At 43.6% G+C, this 22,766-nt stretch overlaps 1 protein-coding gene across 3 annotated transcripts; it reads right to left on the bottom strand.

Annotated features, from left to right (window-relative positions):
• Positions 1-1,174: 1,174 nt before the first annotated feature.
• LOC124082553 (T-cell surface glycoprotein CD1a-like) lies at positions 1,175-4,513 on the bottom strand. 3 transcript variants are annotated; one of them, XR_006848425.2, is made up of 7 exons: positions 4,137-4,513; positions 3,575-3,829; positions 2,609-2,887; positions 2,281-2,424; positions 1,858-1,948; positions 1,616-1,687; positions 1,175-1,521 (listed from the first exon to the last, which is right to left on the bottom strand). XR_006848425.2 is itself a non-coding variant. In XM_046429000.2 (7 exons), the coding sequence occupies exons 3-7, from the start codon at positions 3,648-3,650 to the stop codon at positions 1,464-1,466; spliced, it is 669 nt and encodes a 222-aa protein (XP_046284956.1). In that variant the 5' UTR covers positions 3,651-3,675; positions 3,768-3,829; positions 4,137-4,190; the 3' UTR covers positions 1,175-1,463. The 3 variants fall into 3 exon arrangements, 1 of the variants encoding a protein (XP_046284956.1); XR_006848424.2 differs by having other exon boundaries at positions 2,260-2,424; positions 4,137-4,512; XM_046429000.2 differs by lacking the exon at positions 1,616-1,687 and having other exon boundaries at positions 2,260-2,424; positions 3,575-3,675; positions 3,768-3,829; positions 4,137-4,190.
• Between the last annotated feature and the right edge of the window lie 18,253 nt (positions 4,514-22,766).

Raw genomic sequence — 22,766 nt, 5'->3', positions numbered from 1 at the left:
CAATTTAAATGGCCCCAAACACATCTCTAACATGTTATCTAGTGTTCATAAACTGAAGAAGGCTGTGATGTGAATAACAGAGGAATAAAGTATTTTAGATCAGCTTTTGTTATAGTTATAATGCTGTTGTCTGAGAGTTCAATGGTAATGAAAAATGCAATACCATGGAAAAAGAAAGGTAAAATTGGTGATCAGTGGGTGAAGTTACTTTTTAAAATGACAACTATAATTCTGTGATAACGCTAGACAAACAACTAACTTTGGGGTTTCTTGAGATAACAGATTTGGGGGCGGGGTATGGTAGACAGCATTGTTAGAAGGTTGAAAGCCTAGAAAATTTGGGATCACATTAGTCAGGGACAGGAAATTGTTAAACACTTCTCTGATAATGCTTTTGTTCAAAGAAATACTGCAAACTATGAATTACTTATAAATATATATTAAATAAAATTATTAAACAAAATACACAAAAAAAGGTTATGTATTCATTAGTTAACAAAAATATTGTGAAAAGAAACTCAAAGAAAACTACCCACCTATTTACCCTAGGAGCATGGCTCAGAGTTCACTAACAGTGTTTGCAGCAGGAGCTGTAGAGAACATAACTGCGAGAATGCACCTTACTCACCTGGACCTACTTCAATCCTAAGGGCAGCACTTTGTTCATTCTTGATTCCCTCTTCAGTGATGCATATGGGCCATATTTCAGGAATCACTACACTGAGGTGCATCTCCTCTCAACCTTTAATATATCTGTGAATCATCTGATGATTTTGTTGAAATGAAAACTGAAATTCAGTAAGTCTGAGACCAGGCCACAGAGTCTATATTTCTACCAACACTCCAATGTAATGAATCTACTACTTAACCCTAAGTGACCCTGAATATGGAGGACCTTCATTCTTCCCTGCTCTTTTGGTTTAGAGCACTTGGAACAATAGTTTTATGCTAATATTTTCCTAAAATCAAATAACAGAAAAGGTAAGACGCAAAACTATGTTTCTCCTCAGAGACTCAGGAAAAAAAAAAAACGCAGAACTGGAATGCATGAAATCTCCTGGCAAAGCAAGAGTTTTAACAAGAAGAGCATCAAATATTTCAACTTCAACAAAGGTACAAAGAAGGCAGAGAATTAAAAATGTAAAACAAACAACAACAACAAAACCTACAAATCTTACGTAATCAACACAGGTTTTATTTTGATAGCATGTTTTATTCAGGCCAAACATTTCACCAGGGATACAGACACTCAAAAAGCATGTGCATTGCTCTCAAACTTTTAAAAGAAGAAATGAACCTACACACCTGCCACAGATGCTAGGCAGTAAGGGGCACAGTTGAAATCTGGGGATGCTCAAATGGAGGGGAGATGGCTTCCCACTGTGGATCAAGGAAGGACCCCTGGAGGATGTGACAGCTGAAATACATCTGATGATCCATTTTATTCATCCAGGCTGACACTGCTAACATCCTGTTCCATTCAGAGTTGAAGCCACAGAAGCCAGGTCAGAACAACAAATCCTGCAAGATTACATTGAGCACATATTGGTAAATGATCATGGAGCAGAAATGAATTGCAAAGTTTTAACAAGGAGAGTAGAAGTGATGTCATCACCCTGTGGTGTTCAGATGTAGACTGGGTCCTCACTTCAGAGGGCCAGAACTTCAGGGAGCTTCACAGTGTGTCCTAAGTGAACAAAAATATAACAGACCTTCATAAGGTGGAGTGAGAACTGAGGAGAAAATAGAAATGTGGCCAGGAGGAGAAGGAAAAGTGAGGAAAAAGTCAAAAAAAAAAAAAAGGGAAGACCATTGGGGAGAAGGAATGAACAGAATAGATGGATACAAAGAACTCACCAGCGTTTTCTAAACCAAAATCCAAGACCTGTCAGAAGAGCCAGGGCCACTATCATGGCAAAGAGGATCAAGCCCAGGGCACTCTGAGGTGCTGCAGATTCAAATGGATACCAGGAAGATGTGTCAATCTACATCTATAGATCCCTCATTTTAAATTTATCCATTCATTGAATTACATATTTTTCTTCTTTTTGGGTCTGGAATTTGTAAATCCCAATTTTTTACCTGGTCCTCATGCTCTCCTAGAAGATATCCCCCCATCTCCAGCCTGGGTCCCACTATTACCACCCCAGTGGAGGACGAGGTCCTGCCCTCCTAGGCTGCTGTGCTTCACCCTGCAGGCCAGGCCAGCCGCCTCCCCAGCTGTCACATCCAGGGTTGCTTGGAGATACCACGTCCCACCTGCATTAGGCAGGATGTCACCTCTCTGAGTGCCCCGTTGCTCCTGGTCACCCCGCATCCACATCACCCACACGGGCTTTGGGTAGAATCCAGACACATGACACACCAGCAGCAGATGGCCAGGCCCAGGGCTGTGACCTCTGGACAGCCAGGCCTCAGGCTTCACTGCAAACAACAGAAAGGACATCCAGACACAGACTGTAACAGATTTAGAAGTTTAGAACTCCCCATAAGTCTACAGAGACACATGTTTCCCACTCTGGAAAGGTCACACATTATCCTTTTCTCTATTTATCCTGAATTTGACTTTAAAATTGAAAAATTCTTGAAGATTGGGTACAAGACTGACCTAGTTGCTGGAGATGAGCCTTCCCTGCTTCTAGAAGACCCAAGGTGAAACGCGGGCAGGTGTCACTGAGGAGCCTATATAACCTCTGTGTGTAGGCTTCATTGAAATTGAGCAGTTTGCAGGCTTTCTGGGCCTTTTCTCCACCCTTTGGAGATGGTAAGAATGTTTCATTCTGGAAGCTCATGAAGTCATGTCCTTGGATAGCTACCTGCTTGAAGCCTAGGAAGCCCTTCCCAGAATGCAGTTCACAGCCTTCGGTCACCTGCAGATCAAAGGGATCTGGGGAAGAAGAGTAAAGAATTAGAGGAGAAAAGAAAAAAAAAATGGAGAAAATGGAATGAGTGGAGGCAAAAGAAAACACAAGCAGAAGGGGGTTTGGGGAGTTTAAGAGAAAGAACCCAAGTGTGGTCTGATCAGAGGTTCACAGAAAGGCTACTGGTAGGAGCTAGAGGTGGAGGAAAAGATGACAATATCAGGAGGGGAGGGAATTGTTTGAAAGTGATAATGATGGTGTGGGAGAGAAAAGCCTTAATGTGAGAGAGCTGAGACTCTAACAAACAGCCAGCTGCCATCTGGGAGATTGTATCCATGGTCACTCTGACAGTTTACACAAGGATGACTGAAGAGATTAAATGGGAGAGAAAATCACCCTTTAAGGAGTCACCCAACAAGTGAGGAAGCTGAAGGTACCTTATTGTAGATTGGGGAGAGTGGCCACAGGCTGCCTCTGAGGTGAGTTAGTAAAACACAGCCCTGCAGCCAATAAGAGAACAGTTAATAAGTGGTAAAAACAGACGTTTTTATCTGGTTGTTTATTGTACGTGCCCAGAGTGTGATTGCAGTTTTATGCTGAAGAGAGTAGAATAAGTTTCAGAGCAGAGAAGGCTGTTTCCCTGAGGAATAAAAGTTCCCTGAGATGCCCCACCCTCATCCCTTTATTCTCCCCAACAATGAAAGGGAACTCACCTTTAAACATTAATTGAGAAATATAAAAGTCCTGATGTTCATTGAAGTATAACTGGAACAACCTTTCCACATCCATCAACTCCTTGTTACTGAAGTTGCCCCTGGACCAGGGATACAGGTAAATGATGGTATTAGAGCTGCTGTTCCATCTGTGAGTCTGCAGCTCCCCCAACCAGCCTGAGCCCACATGTACCCAGGAGTGGTTGTGAAAGGATGAGGTTTGCATGAGATGGTACGAGATAGACTCCTCAAACCCTGTGGCAAAAGAATAGATAGAATGGGGAGAAATGTGACATTGGGAGAGAGAGACTTGAGAAAGTACGTGCCCCCATGGGAAGACTCAGAATCTGGAAAAGTGGAGAGCCACCGTTACCTTAGCTGACATCTGCTGGCCCCCAGGGTCCCATGCTCTACCAACAGCCTCCATGAGAGCACAGAGGGCTTGAGTAAGAACATGCAGAATGGGGCCAACTTGGCACTCGTTCTCTCCAGGTGTGTGCAGGGGAAACTACCATCACCACACACACACACACACAAACTGGTCAGTTGCCCCTGTTCTTACCACTGTCACCTCCTGGGAAGAGAGCAGCGAGCAAGGGGAGTAGCAGAAACAGCATGACCCTTGCAGATGCTACTTCTTTCTCTCAGAGAAGTCGTCCTTTGATTTCTGTTCTAAATAAACCTACCCCACAGACCACTCTTCTGACTTCCTTATTCAACCAAAAGACAAAACTTTTCTGCCTGAAACAAAGACAATCTGCTCCCTCCCAAAACCCTGAGCACCTACTCTGTTTCCCATTTCCCCTGCTATTCTGACTCTCTGCCCAGTGTTCTAACTTCTCTCACTGTCACAATTTCCATCCTGGTCATCTTCCCCTAGTTCAACTGCTAAGGAACAAGTCACATGTGACTCTGAAAAGTCCCTTACCACAAGGGGTACTTCTTTTATTGCTGAGTATGGAACTCAGGATCTTAAGTATTTTCTCTTATTGTAATAACTTTGAATTATCCCCCATGTGTCGTCTTCCCTGCCCCACCCCGACTGCACCTCATTCATATCTCTGACATCACTGGTTACTTTATTTCCTTTTTCAGAAGCCCCTATGATTATTCTCTGAAACAGTGTCATCTACTGAGTCTGTGGATCATGTATCCAGGGCTGGCTCTTTGGGGCATGCAGCCACTTGAGTAATACACTCAAAGTTCCATGATTAGCACCTTGAATTCATAGTAATTTTATTGAATTAGTGTTTCATAGTGAAGTTCAAGGAACCTTGCATGGGAGCTCATAGGAGCCTCCTCAGCTTATGAAGGGTTCTTCCTCCCACAACCTCACCTGCATCCTTAGCACTCCTCCACCTGCTCCCCACTGTCTGGGGCCTTGGCAACTCTATACTCTGCCTCTCCACCTCCATCCTGCCACCACAGCACTGACCACGTCTCACTGAAGGCCCCTTATGTCATTAGCCCTGTCACTATCTCATGCCTTGCAGGCACAAACAGAGAAAGGGACATACACCGAATAGTGTGTGGGCCAAATATAGGTGCAGCTATCCCCTCCAGAGTTTGCACCAAGTAGTTTTGTAACTGGTCAGGGTGAGCCTCTTGCCCACTCTTGTTCCAAGTACCACACGCATCTCCACATAATTTCGTTCCAGTTTCTCAGTGGTTACCCATGTGCCAAGAGTTGGAGTAACCATTGAGGAAAGGGAGATTAACTTCCCCTTCAGTTCAGCAAAGGCAAAGATCATTAGAACAACTAGGGAAGGAGGAACCAGGCAACCAGTGGGTGGCTTGCATGAAGTCATGAAGTGGGGCCCCCAAGTGCCTAAGAGTCCTGCGATCATCCTGTGAGTGTCCCTGTGCCCAAGGGTTGCAACATTAGGAAGCAAAATAAAAGCTCAGAGACATACCTTCCATAGAAATGAAACAGTTTTGTACATTAGTCATTAAGAGCACTCCCTGAAAGAGTATCTTGAACACAAACCTGCTATGATCTGAATCTGTATGTCTTCCATAAATTCATATGCTGGAATCCTAATCACCCATGTGATGATATTAGGCAGTGGGACCTTTGATGAGTGATTAAGTCATGTTGTTTCAACCCTCAGAAATGAGATCAGTGCCTCATTTATACAAGGGACTCCAGAGAGATCGAATAATCCTTCCACCGTGTGTAGACATTCTGAAAGTGCCTTTGATGAATCAAAATATAGGTTCAACTACAAACCAAATCTACCTTGATCTTGAACTGTCCAAAAATATTTTGAAAAATAATTTTTATAAATGTTTTTTTAAAGAGAGAGTAAGAGAGAGAGAATTTTTAATATTTATTTTTTAGTTTTCAGCAGACACAACATCTTTGTTTGTATGTGGTGCTGAGGATCAAACCTGGGCCACATGCATGCCAGACGAGCTCACTACCACTTGAGCCAAATCCCCATCCTGAAAAATAATTTTTAAAATAATGTGAAAAATAATTTTCTAGTTGTTATAAATTGCCCAGTGTCATGAAGGAGCAAAATTGTGATGTATGCAGTCGAGGGGAGAAATAAACATACTTCTGCCCCTTTCAATACTTTATTCACTCAAATTACTCAATACAATTTCACTCTATAGGTTCTTAATCTAGAAAATGACAATTCTTAATGCTAGTCACTGCAATAGACATAATCAATTTACAGCAAACAATTCTACATTAATTAATTCACAGAAAATGATTCTAGATTAATTCTAAGCACTGCAAACACTTAATTATGACAGGCTAATGACAGACATTTCTTCTACATGCTAAGTTCAAAAGTCTCAAGCCTTAGGCTTTATGTCCAGCAGATGCACACTCACTTAGACTGCAGTAACCAAGTCCAGAACCAGGACAGGCTTTTCTTGGCGTGGAGTGGATGACTGATTGAGGAGAGGGTCATAGGGAGGAGTTGCGGTGCTCACTGAGGTCCAGATGAGGTGGTAGAGTTTAAGAGCGGTGAGGATAACACAGAGGATTAGGAAATAATGACAAGTGATGGGGTGTCAGGTCCTCATCAAGCCCTCCAGCTCGGCTGGCTGAATCTCTGTTCATTTGCTCTATTATTTATACTAAATTTTGGGAATTTTGACCCCCCTTTTCAATTCTTATCAGCTACCACCAGATTTCTCAGTAACATCATTTGCCCTGGGGTCAGAAACATCTGGTCTGGTGAGCTCCACTCTGATCTTCTTGCCTTTCCCTCTTATCAGTTGAAGACAGCTTGCCAGGGGCTTCACTCTGTTTATCAGGGTGAGGGCTCTGAGGGTGTGCCTGGGGAGACTGCAGGTTTCAAACTGGAATTTTTAAAATGGAGTTGCTTAGGCTCAGGCCTCAGGCCATCCTTACACCCAGTCTATGGCATGCTCTAATAGCAGCTAGAATGGCTAAGACAATGCTCCACATTTTCACTTTTCCCTGGATCACACAAAATATATGACTGCTGCTCTTGCGTGTAGGGTGGGGAAAGCAAGGAGAAGATAGTTGATTTGGGGTAGGAAAGAGAGGGAAGAAAATTAACTAAATAATGAATAAGGTTTGAGGACCAAAATGTTGTGAACCAATAATGGAAACAGAGGACATATTAGACGCAGGAGAAGGAGGATGAGGTGTGTTTTAGTGAGCGTTTTTTCTCCTGTAACCAAAGGACCTGACAAGAACAATTTGAAGGAGAAAAAGTTTATTTTGGTCTCACAGTTTCAAAGCTCTTAGTCCATAGATGTCCACCTTCACTCCTCAGGTCCCAAGGTGAGGCAGGACATTGTGGCAGAAGAATGTGGCAGAGGAAAGCAACTCTGGACATGGCCCAAAAAGCAGAGGGAGAGAGAGAGAGAGAGAGAGAGAGAGAGAGAGAGAGAGAGAGAGAGAGAGAGAGCGAGCGCTCCACTCATCAAGGACAAAATATATGCCCCAAAGGCACACCCCCAGGAACCCACCTCCCCAGCCACACCTACCAGCCCACAGTTACACTCAGATAGTCCCTGTCTGGGGATTTATGTACTGATAGGGTTAAGGCTTTCATGACCCAGTCATTTCACCTCCAAACCTTCTTGTACTGCCTCACACATGAGCATTTGGGGGACACCTCATACCTAAAACATAACAAGGGAGGCATAAAGGGAATGGAAGAGGAATTCAAAGTTTATTCTCCCCTCAACTTTCCCCTGACAGAGTGGCTCCTGGTGAGGATGCAGGTAGCAGCTGGTGCTTGGGTCAGAGTCCCACTGAGGATCTGCAGCTCCCCAGTCCACTGCACCCCTGAGTGAGCTCTCAGCTGTGGAGGGGGAAAGACAAGGTCTGAGGAGGAGAAAGGAAAGGATGGAGACCATTGGGAGCTGCCTGGGGGATGCTGAGAGCTGGGGAAGCTGAGAAAGAGCAACACTGTTGAAGTGGCCCCCCTTTCTCCAGAGAAAATCCCTCTTCACCATGGCTGATTTTAGGACTGTCAGCAAAAGAGTCTCTGTGAAAGAGTCCAATGTAGATAAACTTCCTATTTTCATGTCACCCTGTTTTACTTGGCCACTGGCCGGGAAGATACCAGCACTCCAGGTGCTGGACACCCCCTTATTAGTTTTTCACAAACATATCCAGTATAGTACTTTGTAGAAATGTGCAAACAAGGCCTTTGGCTTTGAGCTGGGCTTCACACAGTTGTCTACATTTTTAAGATAAGTTACAATTGGAATCCATGGTAACAGCTGGCAGGGGGAGGAAAGAAAGGGGAGAAGAAGCTCTCCCCTTCTCAGGTGTTGTCCTTGAAGGGTTAACTTGCCCAGAACAGTGAAAGAAAAAGCTACTTTTATGTGAAATTCTGCAGACTGGGAATTTATGAGCCCTTCCCCTTACATGCTGGGTATAAAACTCTGAAACTGCCTGAACTCGGGGTTCAGGGGATTAATTGATTACAGCAAAAGCTGTGTCACCCGAACCTAGAAGTAGCCAAGCAAAACTGTTTCCTGCTGTCTTCGGTGCCCTTCCTCATTTGTCCCTACAACACTGTAAGAGAAAGTCAAGAGACAAAATAGGTGGGAAGTGACAAGGATCAGAAAATAAGAGAACACCTTTGACAGAGGAGATGTTATACAGATCACTGAGAGTGGTGTGCTCCCTGGTCACAGGAAAACATGAGGAAAATCCAGGTGATTAAGAAATATGCCAAATAGAACTCAACAAGGTGAGATTTGCACCTATCTCAGGGGTATCCAGGATTCTTCCCTTTGTCAAAAGCCCTTTCCTCAGGGTTCCTCTTCTTGAATCACCATTGCTTAGGGAACAAGCATGCTTATGTTCTTCCTAAAATGCCTCATGGTTGCTCCCCTGCACACCACCACATCTCCTGATTTTCTCCTTCCCCACACAGCTTTCCTCAGACCCAGACATGAACTCCCCTCTCCCACAATATCACTTTGCCATCTGACTGCTCCCACCTCACCAACACAAATCTCAGCTTCCCTCCCTGAGAAACCCCCTTTCTGTCAAACCCTTTGTAAGGTCATTACTTAGCATCTGCATAGCCATCTTAAGTGATAGCCACCATTTTTCTACTCAAGAGACTTTCCAGGAAAAGCTCACCACTCCTTCATACCAACCCCACCCTTAACTGTCCACATTAAAACACACTGACTCTAATCCCTGAGCCTCCCCCAGAGAATTCTTGAACCCCAAGTCTGTGTTTCCTCTCTCAGTCTATGGAGAGATGGCCTTTTTTTGTCAGCTCTGACAAATAAACTCTCCTGTGTATCTCTGCCTGGTCTCCATTTTTCCTTTCTGGCTCCCCTGTCTCCTGGTTCTTCATTTTCCTTTCATTGTTGCCAAAACTTGGGATCATGTTCCCCGGTGTGCTTGCTCCCCTCTTTGAGGTTCACAGAGCATCCCCAGGCCCTGATCCAAACTCCATTGTGAAACCAGGCCCTCCATTCTGCCCAATGCCCTCTCTACACCCACCACTTGACATTTCAGGTAAGACTCCTGTCTTCAGTTGACTTAAACAAGCAGAGGACTGATGAGGCCTAGGTCTCCACCACCAGACCACTACCATCACTTTGCGGGAACCCAGGGTAACTCAGCATCTTTCAGGTAGGCCTATCTCCTACCTCCTAGATACCAGGGCTACATATTCAGTCCTCAAGGAGTTCTGGGGGCCTACAACTTGTTCCATGAAACCTTACCAGCAGTGAAAACATCTAGCCTTGTTGTTGCCTTTGGTTTTCTAGTTTTTACTCTCTCCATTTTGGTCATTCCACAATGCCCTGTCCCCATTATGGGAAGCGACATCCTCACAAAGTTGGGAGCCACACTTTCCTGCTCCCCTCATATATGCTTCCATCTAGATACACCCTTGATACTTACCCTTACCTTGGAACAAACCCCTGTGTTCCATCTGCCAGTGCCTTCCCCCATTACCCCCTGCCAAGGTGGACTCTACTGTCTGGAATGTTTCAAGTCCTTCTATTGCCTGACCCCATGAGCTCATTTACATCAATCTTAAAAACCCCTTCCATTTTCTGGCCCAATCACAATACCCACTCTCCTGACAAACACTCCTACCCTGACAGCCTATCATTCAAGCCCTTTTGCAAAAGGGATTCTTTAGACCTACTCATTCCCCTTGCTTTCCCTTCCTCTGCATAGAGCAGCCCCTCAGACTTCTGCTTAGCCCAGTTATATGTGTGATTAGTTCTTTGCCATCTGTCCTTCATTGATATCCAGGCCCAAGCCCTCCCATTGGACTTGCTCTCCCCTCTGGGAATTTGAGCTGCTTTGGGACCCTGTCCTGAGGGCCCAGGATAATCATTACATACCTTCCTCCATTCACCATGGGCTCTTATTGGGAGTTTTTCCAGGCTTCTTCCCCCTATGCCTTCTGCCCCTCCAGGCCAGGTGACCAAGTGGCTCTCTCCTCCCTTCCGGGCACCCAAGTGCCTCTAGAGGAGTTGCCCCTGATATCTGACCATGGCTTCTCATCCATCCCTTCCCTTTGGCAAGTTCACTCTCTGGGCTTGGTTCTCACCTCAGCAGAGCTCTTGAAAGCCCTGGCCAGGCAACCAGGACACTTTACTGGGCAAAGCTTGGGACTATGGAAGTAGCAGGTGTGACCCCCTTCTCTTAGTCCCTATTAGGAGTCACTCAGGCCCCAAAGACTGCGCTCGCTGTGCTTCACTTCCTGCCTTAGCATTTGGCACGAGTGGGAACCAGCCTCAGCATTTGGCGCTGGCTGGAAACCTGCCAGGTGCCAGTGGGAAAAATGCCAACCAATGGTTAGCCTTGTTGACTCCCATGACCTTCCTCCACCAATCAGGGAACACTCCATACTCATACCAGGCTCTTTTGAATTTCTTGGACTCCATAAATATACGCTGTAATGTTCCAATAAAGGAGCATTTTCTCCGATGACAAGCCTTGTTCGGTCTTTCTTTCAGTCCCCACCAGGCTTCAGCCTCAGGACCAGTAAATCCTATGGTGATGACCACTTTTCACTCTTGTCCCCTCTACAGCTTTGGCCCCCTACTCTGATTTGGCCTAGAGATGATAACGCCTGCTTCTAGCGACTCCAACATGCTACCTCACTATGGGGAACTCCCAACCCAAAATTCTATCTCCAATTTCTGCCCAACTGTCTTCTTTTTTTTTTGGCCTCCCCTCCCTACTCCAGTCTAATCCTTCCCATGTTCAAGGTCTGTAGCTAAGACCCTCAACGTTTCCTGGAATTTTCATATCCCTTACCATCCCTAGTCCTCTGGCAAGGTGGAGATTTAGATTGGACTAAACTCCTTCCCTTGGCCTTTCTTAGATTACAGGCCCTCCAAAGAAGCCACTCAATATCTCTCCTTTTGAGCTTCTATATGGATGGCCTATATGTCTGCTCAGCTCACCACCCTCTGATTCTCCACTATCTCTAGTTTCTCATCTTTTCTGGCCCCTTCTTGCATACATTAAGAACCTTCTTTGTCAATACAGTGATGCTAGTCTGACAAAGCCAAGTTCTGCATCTTCTTTTTCTCCCACTGTGTCTCCTGGTGTCCTGGTACCTTTTTACACCCCCCCCCAACAGGCCCTCCCTCCTCCTCTCAACTCTCTGCAAAATGGACTGGACTCTATCAGATCATTCTTACCACTCCCTTGGTGTCCCACCTTGAGAGCATCTCATATTGGGTTCATAATTTCCATTTAAAATAGTTTTCTCTTCCATTTACACAATGGCATTCACAGGTCCTCTCAAGCTGCATTTCTCCAAGGCCAGAACCCCCAATCTTCCTTCAGTCTCTACGAGCCAAGAGGGCACTGCAGAACCATGAGTTCCCTGCTTCCCTTTTATTGTGTTTGCCCTCCTCCCTCATTCTAACCATACAATCCCAGCTTCATTCTTTAGCTTCTGCAGAATCAAAGGGGCCTTGATCTTCTTATTGCTGAAAAAGGAAGACTTTGTCTGGAGGGCTATTTTTATGTCAATAAATCTGGTATAATAAAGGACAAGATAAAACAACTCTAACAGGATCTTGAACACCTGAAATAACAGCTCTCCTCTGCTGAAGAATGGTAGCTAAGTAACCCACTTCTCCATTGGGCACTTTATGTCCTGACCTCTCTCCTTGTCATAGACCTTCTGTTAATGGTTTCCCCCTTCATCATTAGACTTATTGAAGACCACATTAAAAGGTTTTGTACCATGAACCAGCTTCTGTTATAGGACTTTCAAACCCTCACCAAAATCGGTCCACACAGAGTCAACATCACTGGGCACCTCCTGACAATCACCAATGCCTAAATGACACCTGGAACCCATAACAAGGGTCCAGACTCTGCCACTTCCCAGGAGGAAGAAGCTACAGAAGATTGATGTACACCCACCCTTCACTGCCCACATTCTTTTCTGCCCAAGGGTGAATCCACTGTCTCATACCAAGGCCACCCTTAAAATACCTACCTTAGGACCCACCAGGCTCTGATCCCTGAGCCTGGCACAAAAAGCCCCCAAATTCAAGCCTGTATTGCCAGTCTTTCTCTATGGAGAGGTGGCCTTTATTTGTCAGTTCTGACAATTAAACTCTCATTTGTATCTCTTCCTGGTCTCCCTCTTTCATTTATTGCTCGCCTGTCTCCCAGTTTTTCCCTTTTTGTCATCCTTCCCTCCTGTACTGGGCTTCTCCTTTCCCCTCCCACACTTCCTCATGTTTCTCCTTTGCACTTCTGACTTCCCTACATATGGCCTGTGTTTTTTGTTTGTTTGTTTGTTTGTTTTTTCTTTCATAGCAAATGTCTTGCAGTAAAAGGGCATTCAGTCTGAGACTCATGGTGATCTCCTAAATGGGACACCTGCATTGAGTTACCCTGGCCTCAGTGTCCTTATATTTAAAATGACTAGAGAGAACTAAATACTCGCTATTATCCCTTGTGACTCTGATGTTCCCTGTGACTTGCTGTCCTCCTGTCTCTTCCCATGGGAGTGTTCTCTCTCCTCCCTCTGCTCCTCTCTCCTTTCTTCTCCCTCCTACTTCTTCACTTAACTCTTATTTCTTTTTTTATTTTTAATTTTAAATTAGTTGTTGTAGAAGAGATTGAAAACTGGGTAACATAAAAATAAAATCTGTAGTTAGAGTGAAAACTATTCATTCAGGTTAAAGGATGTGCTTAAGAATAACTTAACTTTTAATATAAATCCAGATTTAGGAGACTACTGAGTATAGCACAAGAATTAAAACCAAGAATCAACAAATGGGATGGATTCAAACTAAAACGTTTTTTATCAGCAAAAGAAATAATATGTGGGGTGAATAGGGAGCCTACATCATGGGAACAAATTTTTATCCCTCACACATCAGATAGAGCTCTAATCTCTAGGGTCTATAAAGAGCTCAACAAGATAAGCACCAAAAACACAAATAACCCAATCGATAAATGGGCCAAGGACCTGAATGCACACGTCTCAGAAGAGGATGTACAATCAATCAACAATATATGAAAAAATGCTCATCATCTCTAGCAATCAGAGAAATGCAAATCAAAACTACTCTAAGATACAATCTCATTCCAGTATGAATGGCAGCCAACTTTTTACATTGGTGTTGATTGTATATTTGTTCTATTAATTTTATATATTTGCTTTATACCTTACCTGTTTCTATGTTTGCACAGTAAAATAATTTGTAAAGTAGCACCACCACCACTGTTAGGTCAGTGGGGGTGGCTGAGGAACAAAACACCAAGCAATCTGCGTGTGCAAATGGACCACCAACTAGGCCCCCACGGAACTGCCTGTCAATCAGTAAATTTCCTGGTCAATCCTGGGTCTTAGCCAGCTCTCCCAACCAACCCCAGTAGGACAAGGGACTGTGAAATCCCGCTTTTCCCGTACCAAGCCATCCCTTCCTGCCTAAGCCCAATAAAAATTCCAAATTGTTCCAGCCCTGCACATTTATCCTTGGACCCACCCTGTTGGTCTGAGGATCTTGCCCAGGAGCGAAATCTAAATGAAGCCATTTCAGCAGCCTTTGAAATCTACCTCCCTTTGGTCACTACTGCCTGACCTTACATCTGGTGACAAAATCTGAGAGAGTTTTGGGGCCTCTCCCATAACTTACATCTGGGGAAGAGGTCCACCCTCTCCTTCAAACAAACCAGGAAACTCCTAAGCTGCTCCTTCTTTCCTTCTCCCTTTATCCAGGCCCACAGGAGTTGGGTAAGTTCCCTCATTTCCCCTTCCCTTCCAGCCCCTTTCTGTCAGGGGGGTCTATCCATAAGTCATGCGTGAGCCATAGGCCCCCTCCATCCCCGCCCCACTCATTCTGTTCAAGGTCCTTGGTCCTTGTGTGAGACATTCTGATACATTTGAGTCCCCAGTGAGTTTTAGTGATACCTAAACAGATACCATCATCTGTTCCTCGAGTGAATGCAGTCAGAATTTGGGGTGACTTTTTCTGTACCCACACACCCCCAAAGGTGCCAGAAGGTCATGGAAAACACTGAGCTCTCCTTAGACCCCAAAACTCTTTTGTGGTGTCTTTTGACAAGTTAGGGCTCACTCAAGACCTATACCATAACCACCTGGTCTTTTACTCCACTGTGGCCTGGTCCCAGTGTGACTTAGATCATGGGGCACAATGGCCCCCAGAAAGAACTTTTGATTTTTAAATAATCACTGAATTGGACAATTTCTGTCACCAAACAGCGAAGTGGGCAGAAGTCCCTTACATCCGGAGGCACATTCAGGCTTTTTGAGGTTTGCTCCTATCCCCCCCTCTGCTCTACCTATTCTATTGCTAAAGTTTTTCTTGCTAGGGAACCTATTTTCCATTGTTCTTCTACTTCTCCTTCCTCATTCTCAGATCCACCCGAGCTGCTCCCAGCTCCTCCTTCCTGTCTTCCCCCTCCCTACCCAGGTCAAACCTCTCCTTCTTCCCCTCCCACACCTACACCCTCCCCTCCTCCTTCTCCTGCTACTCTTCCCCTCCATCCCTCTCCCCTTCTCTCTGTCTTCCTCTCCTGCAGCCATAATTCCCTGCCCACCTCTTCTATTCATACAACCCTTCCCCCTCTCCCCTCAAAGGAAACCTCCACCCACTCACTTCTCTTTTCTTCTGTCAGTGCCCACATCCGGTCCCACTAGGCCCTTTTGCCAGCAACCCAGAGCCCATTTGTCCTCTCAGGGAAGTGGCTGGTGCCAAAGGGATTGTCCAAGTATATGTCTCATTCTCCCTTTAGATCTTTCCCAGATCAAAAAGCACATTGGGTCCTTCTCTGCTGACATTTCTACTCATATTATGGAATTCAAATACCACTCTCAGACTTAGGATCTTACCTGGCATCACATCTATATGGTTCTCTCCTCCACCTTTACCCCCCATGAGTGAGCCCTCATCCAGCAAGCTGCATTAGATCATGCTGATTAAATTCGTCTAACAGATATGATTCTCCCCACAGGTGAAGCAGCCATTCCCCTAACTGAACCCAACTGAGACTATCAAGATAGCCAACAAGGTCATCATCACTGTGCTCTCAGGTTCCAATAACTTATAGCAGGCATGTGGGTGGTTTCCAATAAGGTGGTTAACTCTGACAAGCTGAGAGAAATTACCCAGGATCCAGATGAGAATCCAGCCTTATTTCTCAACCACCTTAAAGAGGCCCTCACCAAATATGTGGAGTCTCTATCCAGAGCTACAGTGTTAGCAACCCATTTCATTACTAAATTGGCCCATGATATTAGAAATAAAGCTCAAAGGAGCTGAGGAGGGCCCTCAGAACCCTATCCAAGATCTGGTGAAAATGGTACACAATGCCTGGGAGGAGTCAGCTGAACAAGCCAGGCGGGCTCAATTGCAGATAAAGGTAACACTCCAAACCCATGCCTTGGCAGCAGCTCTGAGGCCAGCAGCTCTGAGGCCTACAGCTCTGGCAAGAGCTTGACAGTGAACCAGCATTTCTCTTCACCAGGGGCTTGCTTCAAATGTGTATGCGAAGTTCACTGCACTTGCCAATGCCCAAACCCACAACCCCCATCCAGGCTGTGCCCCACCTGTAAGCAGACAGGACATGGGAAGAGTGACTGCCCCATGGCTGGCCCTTCCTCATCACCTCCACGTGGGGGTATGACCAGCCAGGTGGTCCCTTCACTTGAACTATTGGGGTTCAAAGAAGACTGAAGAACCTTGGGCTTGAGGACCCTTATCACCCTCACAGAGTCCAGGGTACCACTCGAGGTAGTGGGTAAGTCCATAACCTTCCTTGTGGACAAGGGGGCTACCTATTGCCTGCTCACTCAGGGTCTCTGTTTCCTTCCCAGGTCTCAGTTATGGGGATTTTTGGCAAACCCTCCTTTCCAAACTGAACTGCTAAGCTGGCCTGTGCCCTGGAGGGACATCCTTTCACACATTCTTTCTGCTTATTCCAACCTCTCTGGTTCTTCTCCTAAGCAGAGATGATCTCCAACTACTAGGAACCACCCTCCAACTACATCCCAAGAATAATACCACCCACCTTCTTCTGCTTCTAATCCTTAATCTCTCTAATAACCTGAAAGTACCTACTGTGCCAATCATTGTCCCCTGATCTAGTTGATCCCCAGGTCTGGGACACCTCCAAACCAGTTATAGCCTCCCACCACAAGCCAGTTCTTATCCAGCTGAAACCCCAAAATAAATTTTTTTGCGTGTCCCAGTTTACCATCTCCAAAACTTACATAGATAAATTTAAACCCATCGTAGACTGGCTACTTGCCCTGGGACTCCTCAACCCTACTGACTCTCCCCGCAACACTACCATATTGCCAGTACGCAAACCCTCAGGAGCCTATGGCTTAGTCCAAGACCTCTGTCTAATTAATAAGGCAGTTATTCCCATCCATCGAGTGGTTCCCAACACATACACCCTTCTTTCTCATATCTCCCCTTCAACCATTCACTTTGATGTCCTGGATCTTAAAGCTGCCTTCTTTACAGTGCCCCCCTCAATCCTGACTCTTATTACCTCTTTGACTTCACATGGGAAGATCCTATATCCTTTAGGTCTCAACAGCTGACATGGACAGTCCTATCCCAAGACTCCAGGAACAGTCCCCACCTCTTTGGGCAACCCTTGACTCAGGATGTAATTGCTTGTACTTGGGGGATACCACTCTCTTACAGTTGGATTAAAGTCTTCCCTACCTCCAGGGAAACTGCTGACACCATAGCCTCTATCCTCACTGAGCAGATCTGAGCCCAATCTGCTGGTGTCATGTCCAAGTTGGTAATGGATTCGACCATGCTTACAGTGAAGGGTGCTTGGGGACCATAGGTTGTACAGCCTCCTTTAACTGCTTCACTGTTTTGAAATCTAAAGCATGTGAATTCGCTGCCCTTCTGCCTGCTCAAGTATAGGGCATGCTAATCTTTGAGGTCCTGTCTCAGGATCCCAACTATCAACTACGGGGGTTGAGGGCCACTCAGCTGTCTCCATAGGTGGAGCTGTTGGTTGAATTATGCCCTCTGGTGATAGAACAGAGTTAGTAGCAGCCTCCTGTTGTAGCTTCCCCCCTGATAGCTGTTTCTCCTCTAATCTTTCTTCCTTTAAATTTTCTTCCTCTATCTGACTAGCTCGAGAGACCTTCTCTTTTGCTTCATCTAACATGTTTTCTACCATAGTCTGGACCTCTAACAGTTTACTTAACACTCTTTTTTTTTCCATCTTTTTGTTACTTTTTATTTTGAAAAAAATTCCAACTACACAAAAGCCGTGATAATAGTACAATAAATTCCTGTATACCTTTCTTCTAGATTCGCCAATTGTTTGTTAAAATTTTACTACATTTCTCCTCTTTTATATATATTGGGAGGGGGATTTTGAAACTTTTAAGACTATATTGTAGATATTATAAACTTTAATCCCAAAATATTTTCATGCATATTCCTTAAAAATAAGAATAGTCTTTTACACAGCTAAGAAATTTCACATTGATAAAGGACTACTACTAGAACACAGGTCGTACGCACATCTTATGACTTGCCCCAAAGCTGTCTATAGTAGTGCTTCTGTCTTTTTTTTTTATTGGTTGTTCAAAACATTACAAAGCTCATGACATAACATCTTCCATACATTTGATTCAAGTGGGTTATGAACTCCCATTTTTTACCCCAAATACAAGTTGCAGAATCACATCGGTTACACATCCACATTTTTACATAATACCATGTTAATGACTGTTGTATTCTGCTACCTTTCCTGTCCCCTACTATCCCCCCTCCCCTTCCCTCTCATCTTCCCTCTCTACCCCATCTGCTGTTGTTTAATTCTCTCCCTTGTTTTTTTTTCCCTCTCCCCTAACAAACTCTTATATGTAATTTTGTGTAACAATGAGGGTCTCCTTCCATTTCCATACAGTTTACCTTCTCTCTCCCTTTCTCTCCCCCCACTCGTCTCTGTTTAATGTTAATATTTTCCTCATGCTCTTCTTCCCTGTTCTGATCTTAGTTGCTCTCTTTATATCAAAGAAGACATTTGGCATTTGTTTTTTAAGGATTGGCTAGCTTCACTTAGCATAATCTGCTCTAATGCCATCCATTTCCCTGCAAAATCCATGATTTTGTCATTTTTTAGTGCTGCGTAATACTCCATTGTGTATAAATGCCACAGTTTTTTAATCCATTCATCTATTGAAGGGCATCTAGGTTGATTCCAAAGTCTAGCTATTGTGAATTGTGCTGCCATGATCATTGATGTGGCAGTATCCCTATAGTATGCTCTATTAAGGTACTCAGGGAATAGACCGAGTAGGGCGATAGCTGGGTCAAATGGTGGTTCCATTCCCAGCTTTCCTAGGAATCTCCATACTGCTTTCCATATTGGCCGCACCAATTTGCAGTTCCACCAGAAATGTACAAGTGTACCCTTTTCCTCGCCAGCACTTATTGTTGCTTGACTTCATAATGGCTGCCAATCTTACTGGAGTGAGATGGTATCTTAGGGTGGTTTTGATTTGCATTTCTCTGACTGCTAGAGATGGTGAGCATTTTTTCATGTACTTATTGATTGATTGTATGTCCTCCTCTGAGAAGTGTCTGTTCAGATCCTTGGCCCATTCGTTGATTGGGTTATTGATTGGGTTATGCTTACTTAACACTCTTTCAGTTTGTTTTTTACTAATTTCTAATCTACTATAAAGATAATGCAACCCAACAAGATAACACAAAACAAAACCGAAACAGAATGAAACAAAAATGGAACAAAAAATCGTTGCATCAGTTTTCCTATTTTCTTGACATGTGCATTTGTGATCTATTTCTATCTCTTCCTCAGGGGTGAACAACTTCAAACCTTGAACCAACCATTTTTCCCAATTTGCCTGAGAAAGTTCTAAGGATAGGCACCTTGAAACAAAAACAAAACAAATCAAAAAAAGAACACATTGTTTTTTGAAATGGTCACCCATTCTCTCGCCTTCCCTCAGGGGCGAGCAATTTCACTTACCTCCGAGCTTCAGGCGTTCCCCATACGGGCCACCAAATGCCACAGTCTTGCTGGGCACAAATTACGAGCCACTGAAGCAGGAACAAACTTTATTTCTGTACTCTACCAGCACACTCCACACACGCTCCCTGGAAATCTGCCGAACGCCACACGGCTCCTCCAGGAACCACCAACCAGAATCCCTCCTCCGGTACTTCCCCAACCAATGTGAACTCTCCAGGATTCCCCCCGAGAACTCCAAAGTAGCCCGAGAACTCCAAAGTAGCAGGCCGAGGTGGAGAATAATGGCTCGCCTCTCAACCAATACTGATGGCAAAATGCCAGGGGCCATTCCGACTCAGCTGTGGCTCTCAGCACATGATGAATTACTTGTAAATATATATTAAATACGATTTTTAAACAAAATACACAAAACCAAGAACAACATGGATAGATGCCACAGAAATAATGTTCAGCAAAAAAGGCAGGTATATCAGAGTACTTACCATTAAGATTTCAGAAAGTGAGTTTCAAAAAATTAAATAAAAATCTAGTCTAGGTTGTTAGAGATCAGAATATTGGTTGCCTTTAAGAGGTTACTAACTGGAAAGAGAAGCCATGAGGGAAACTTCTAAGTGCTGAAAATATTCTTTATAAGAGTAGTGGATCATGCTTGGGTTTTTTTTTGTTGTTGTTGTTTTTTGTTTTTTCATAGTGGAGATCCTAAAACAGAAGAGAAAACCAAAATAGTCTATATTGGCTTTGGGAGTTTTAAAGATAAAACTTTATTTGGGGACAAGATAACAAGGACCATGAGTGGGACACTAGGAAGTATAAAACAGGAAAGGAGGGAAAGCCAATTCATGATGTTATCAAGCTTCTCACTGGTACAAAAAACTGGGATCTGATCTTGCTGGGGGCTTCTGATTCTTTATACTGATTTTGTCTCTGAATTATTTACCTGAGAAATAAGAAAAGTACATATTCAAGACCTCCCATCCATTAATTGTCAAGGATTGTCCAAGGTGTGTTACACCTTGACACTTGCAGTTCTGAGCATTGAGAAATTCTAAGTAGCTTCTCTCAGGTGTCCCAATCACATTGCAGGAAAAGTCTAGGGCAAAGGCACAGAGGATATGACATGCAACTGAAGTGAGCCTCTGCCACAATTGCTTTAGTAGAATTGTACAGAGGTGTCTTTTGCTGTAGTGTTATGTTGTCACACATGTACACAGAATTCAAAAATCAATCTTTTTGTTTATTCCTAAGAAAGCCTCAATAATCTATAGCCTTATAGCCTTGGTTAACTGTTTAGCTCTCCACGCCACCTAGTGGTGTGATATAAACATTTTACAAGTGTCAGCAGGATTTTAAAAGAAAATTTGCTGTTTCTCTCTGTTCCAAATTGAGATGCTGGTGCCTGATGTAGAATGCTCACCTGCAGTGACAGCTGTTTGTCTGTTGGAAATATTTTTCTTTACCCACTACTTTAAGATGAACAGCCAAACCCAATTTGGTGCTTTTAAGTAAAATATATTGGTGTAGGGAGCTTTGTAGATGAAACTTTGCTGTACATGGAGGGTTTTATCTGAATCTGGGAAATTTCCCCTATATTTTCCCCAAGTTATGGTCAGCTTTAAATAAGATCTGCACACTGCATTTGTAATCTAATCAAGCATAAATTCATTTTGAAACTATTCTCAGTGAATATGTTTCCATACAAATAGTAAAAACTAGATGTGTGATGAATGAAGAAAGGACAAGAGAATGCAGGGATGAATTCTCAGGAGGAAATCCATGGGACAATTTCTTACAGGTGCTATGTCACCTGCACCTGGTCTGTCTAGATGTTGCCCTTTCCTGGGTTCCCTCTTCTCAGCTGCCTAAGCAAAATAAAGCTAAGTCCCTTTCCCCAAATTCATTTCAAGTAAGTCTTTCCAGAAAGATAAAAGAAGAAAAAAATCAATGAAAATACTAAACTGCACAATCAAATTGGGTAGTCAAAATTTTCAAGCTGAGAATACAGTGATGATCTTTTATCCGTTCAATACTTTATACTTAATATGCACCTGCTGCACAGTAAGTATATAGTATGTGCCTAAGAACTGTTTGTTACATCAGCTTATGGATTTTAAAGTAACTGAAGTCTGGTCATAGATGACGTACCTCTCACTGTAAGTTGGGTTCATTAGTCTATCCCCATTAGTCAGGATTTCTAATTTGTCAACCTGTGGAAACTTTTATAACCCCAAATTAAGTACTGACAGTGCTTTTGCAGTCATTCATAGATATGTACAGAGTGGTACAAAATGGGAGTCAAATGAAGAACACATTCCCTATGAAAGTCAAAAAAGTGAAGCTCTGTCTTCAGGTTTCCCTTCTCACTGCAGGACAAGCATCCTTTGTGTGGCCTAGGGAGTGCCATGTTTTTCACACTTTTGTGCTCTTTGTCACTGATATTGTCAATTAAAATGACCCCAAACACATCTCTAACATGCTATCTAATGTTCATAAACTGAAGAAGGCTGTGATGTGTATTACACAGGAAGAAGGTATTTTAGATCAGATTTATTATAGTTATACTGCTGTTGTCTGAGAGTTCAATGTTAATAAGCAATGCAATGCGCTGGTAAAAGAAAGATAAAATTTCATGATTGGTAGATGACATAATTTATAAAGTGAGTACTATAATACTATGATAAAGCTATGACAAACAGAGAAACAACCATATTTGTGTTTCCATGAGATGACAACAGTTTTTTTTTTTTTTTAACATATGGTAGACATCAATGTAGGAAGGTTGAAAGGCTAGGAAATTTGTGATCACATCAATCAGGGTCAGGAAACTGTTAAATACTTCTCTGATAATGTTTCTGTTTAAAGAAATATGGCATACAATTAATTTCTTGTAAATATATATTAAATATGATTTTCAAAAAAAAATACACAAAACCAAGATTATGTATTCATCAGGTAACAAAAATATTGTGCCAGAAACTCAAAGGTACCTAACCGTCTATTTACCCTAGGAACATGGCTCAGTGTTCACTATTCACATTACTTATCTGGACCTACTTCAATCTTGAAGAGCAGCACTTTCACTACTCATTTTTGATTCCCTCTTCAGTGATTCCCTTGGGCCATATTTCAGGTATCACCACCATGCTGTCCCTCTCAACCTTTAATGTATCTGCGAGTCTTCTGATGATTTTGTTGAAATGAAAACTGGAATTCAGTAAGTCTGAGACCAGG

The sequence above is a fragment of the Marmota monax genome, unplaced genomic scaffold (genome assembly GCF_021218885.2).
Source record: "Marmota monax isolate L192 unplaced genomic scaffold, Marmota_monax_Labrador192_F-V1.1 WCK01_AAM20220418_F8-fsc00145, whole genome shotgun sequence".
Lineage (NCBI taxonomy): Eukaryota > Metazoa > Chordata > Mammalia > Rodentia > Sciuridae > Marmota > Marmota monax.
Note: the sequence above shows the minus strand (reverse complement) of the source record. Positions and strands in the feature narration are given on the sequence as shown.

Excerpts from the sequence above, each read along its gene's own strand:
- LOC124082553 (XM_046429000.2), bottom strand. The coding sequence starts at position 3,650 with ATGGATGTGGAAAGGTTGTTCCAGTTATACTTCAATGAACATCAGGAC. Across the intron at positions 2,888-3,574 it reads TTCTCAATTAATGTTTAAAG|ATCCCTTTGATCTGCAGGTG; the intron begins GTGAGTTCCCTT and ends CTTCTTCCCCAG. Across the intron at positions 2,425-2,608 it reads GGCTCATCTCCAGCAACTAG|TGAAGCCTGAGGCCTGGCTG; the intron begins GTCAGTCTTGTA and ends TGTTGTTTGCAG.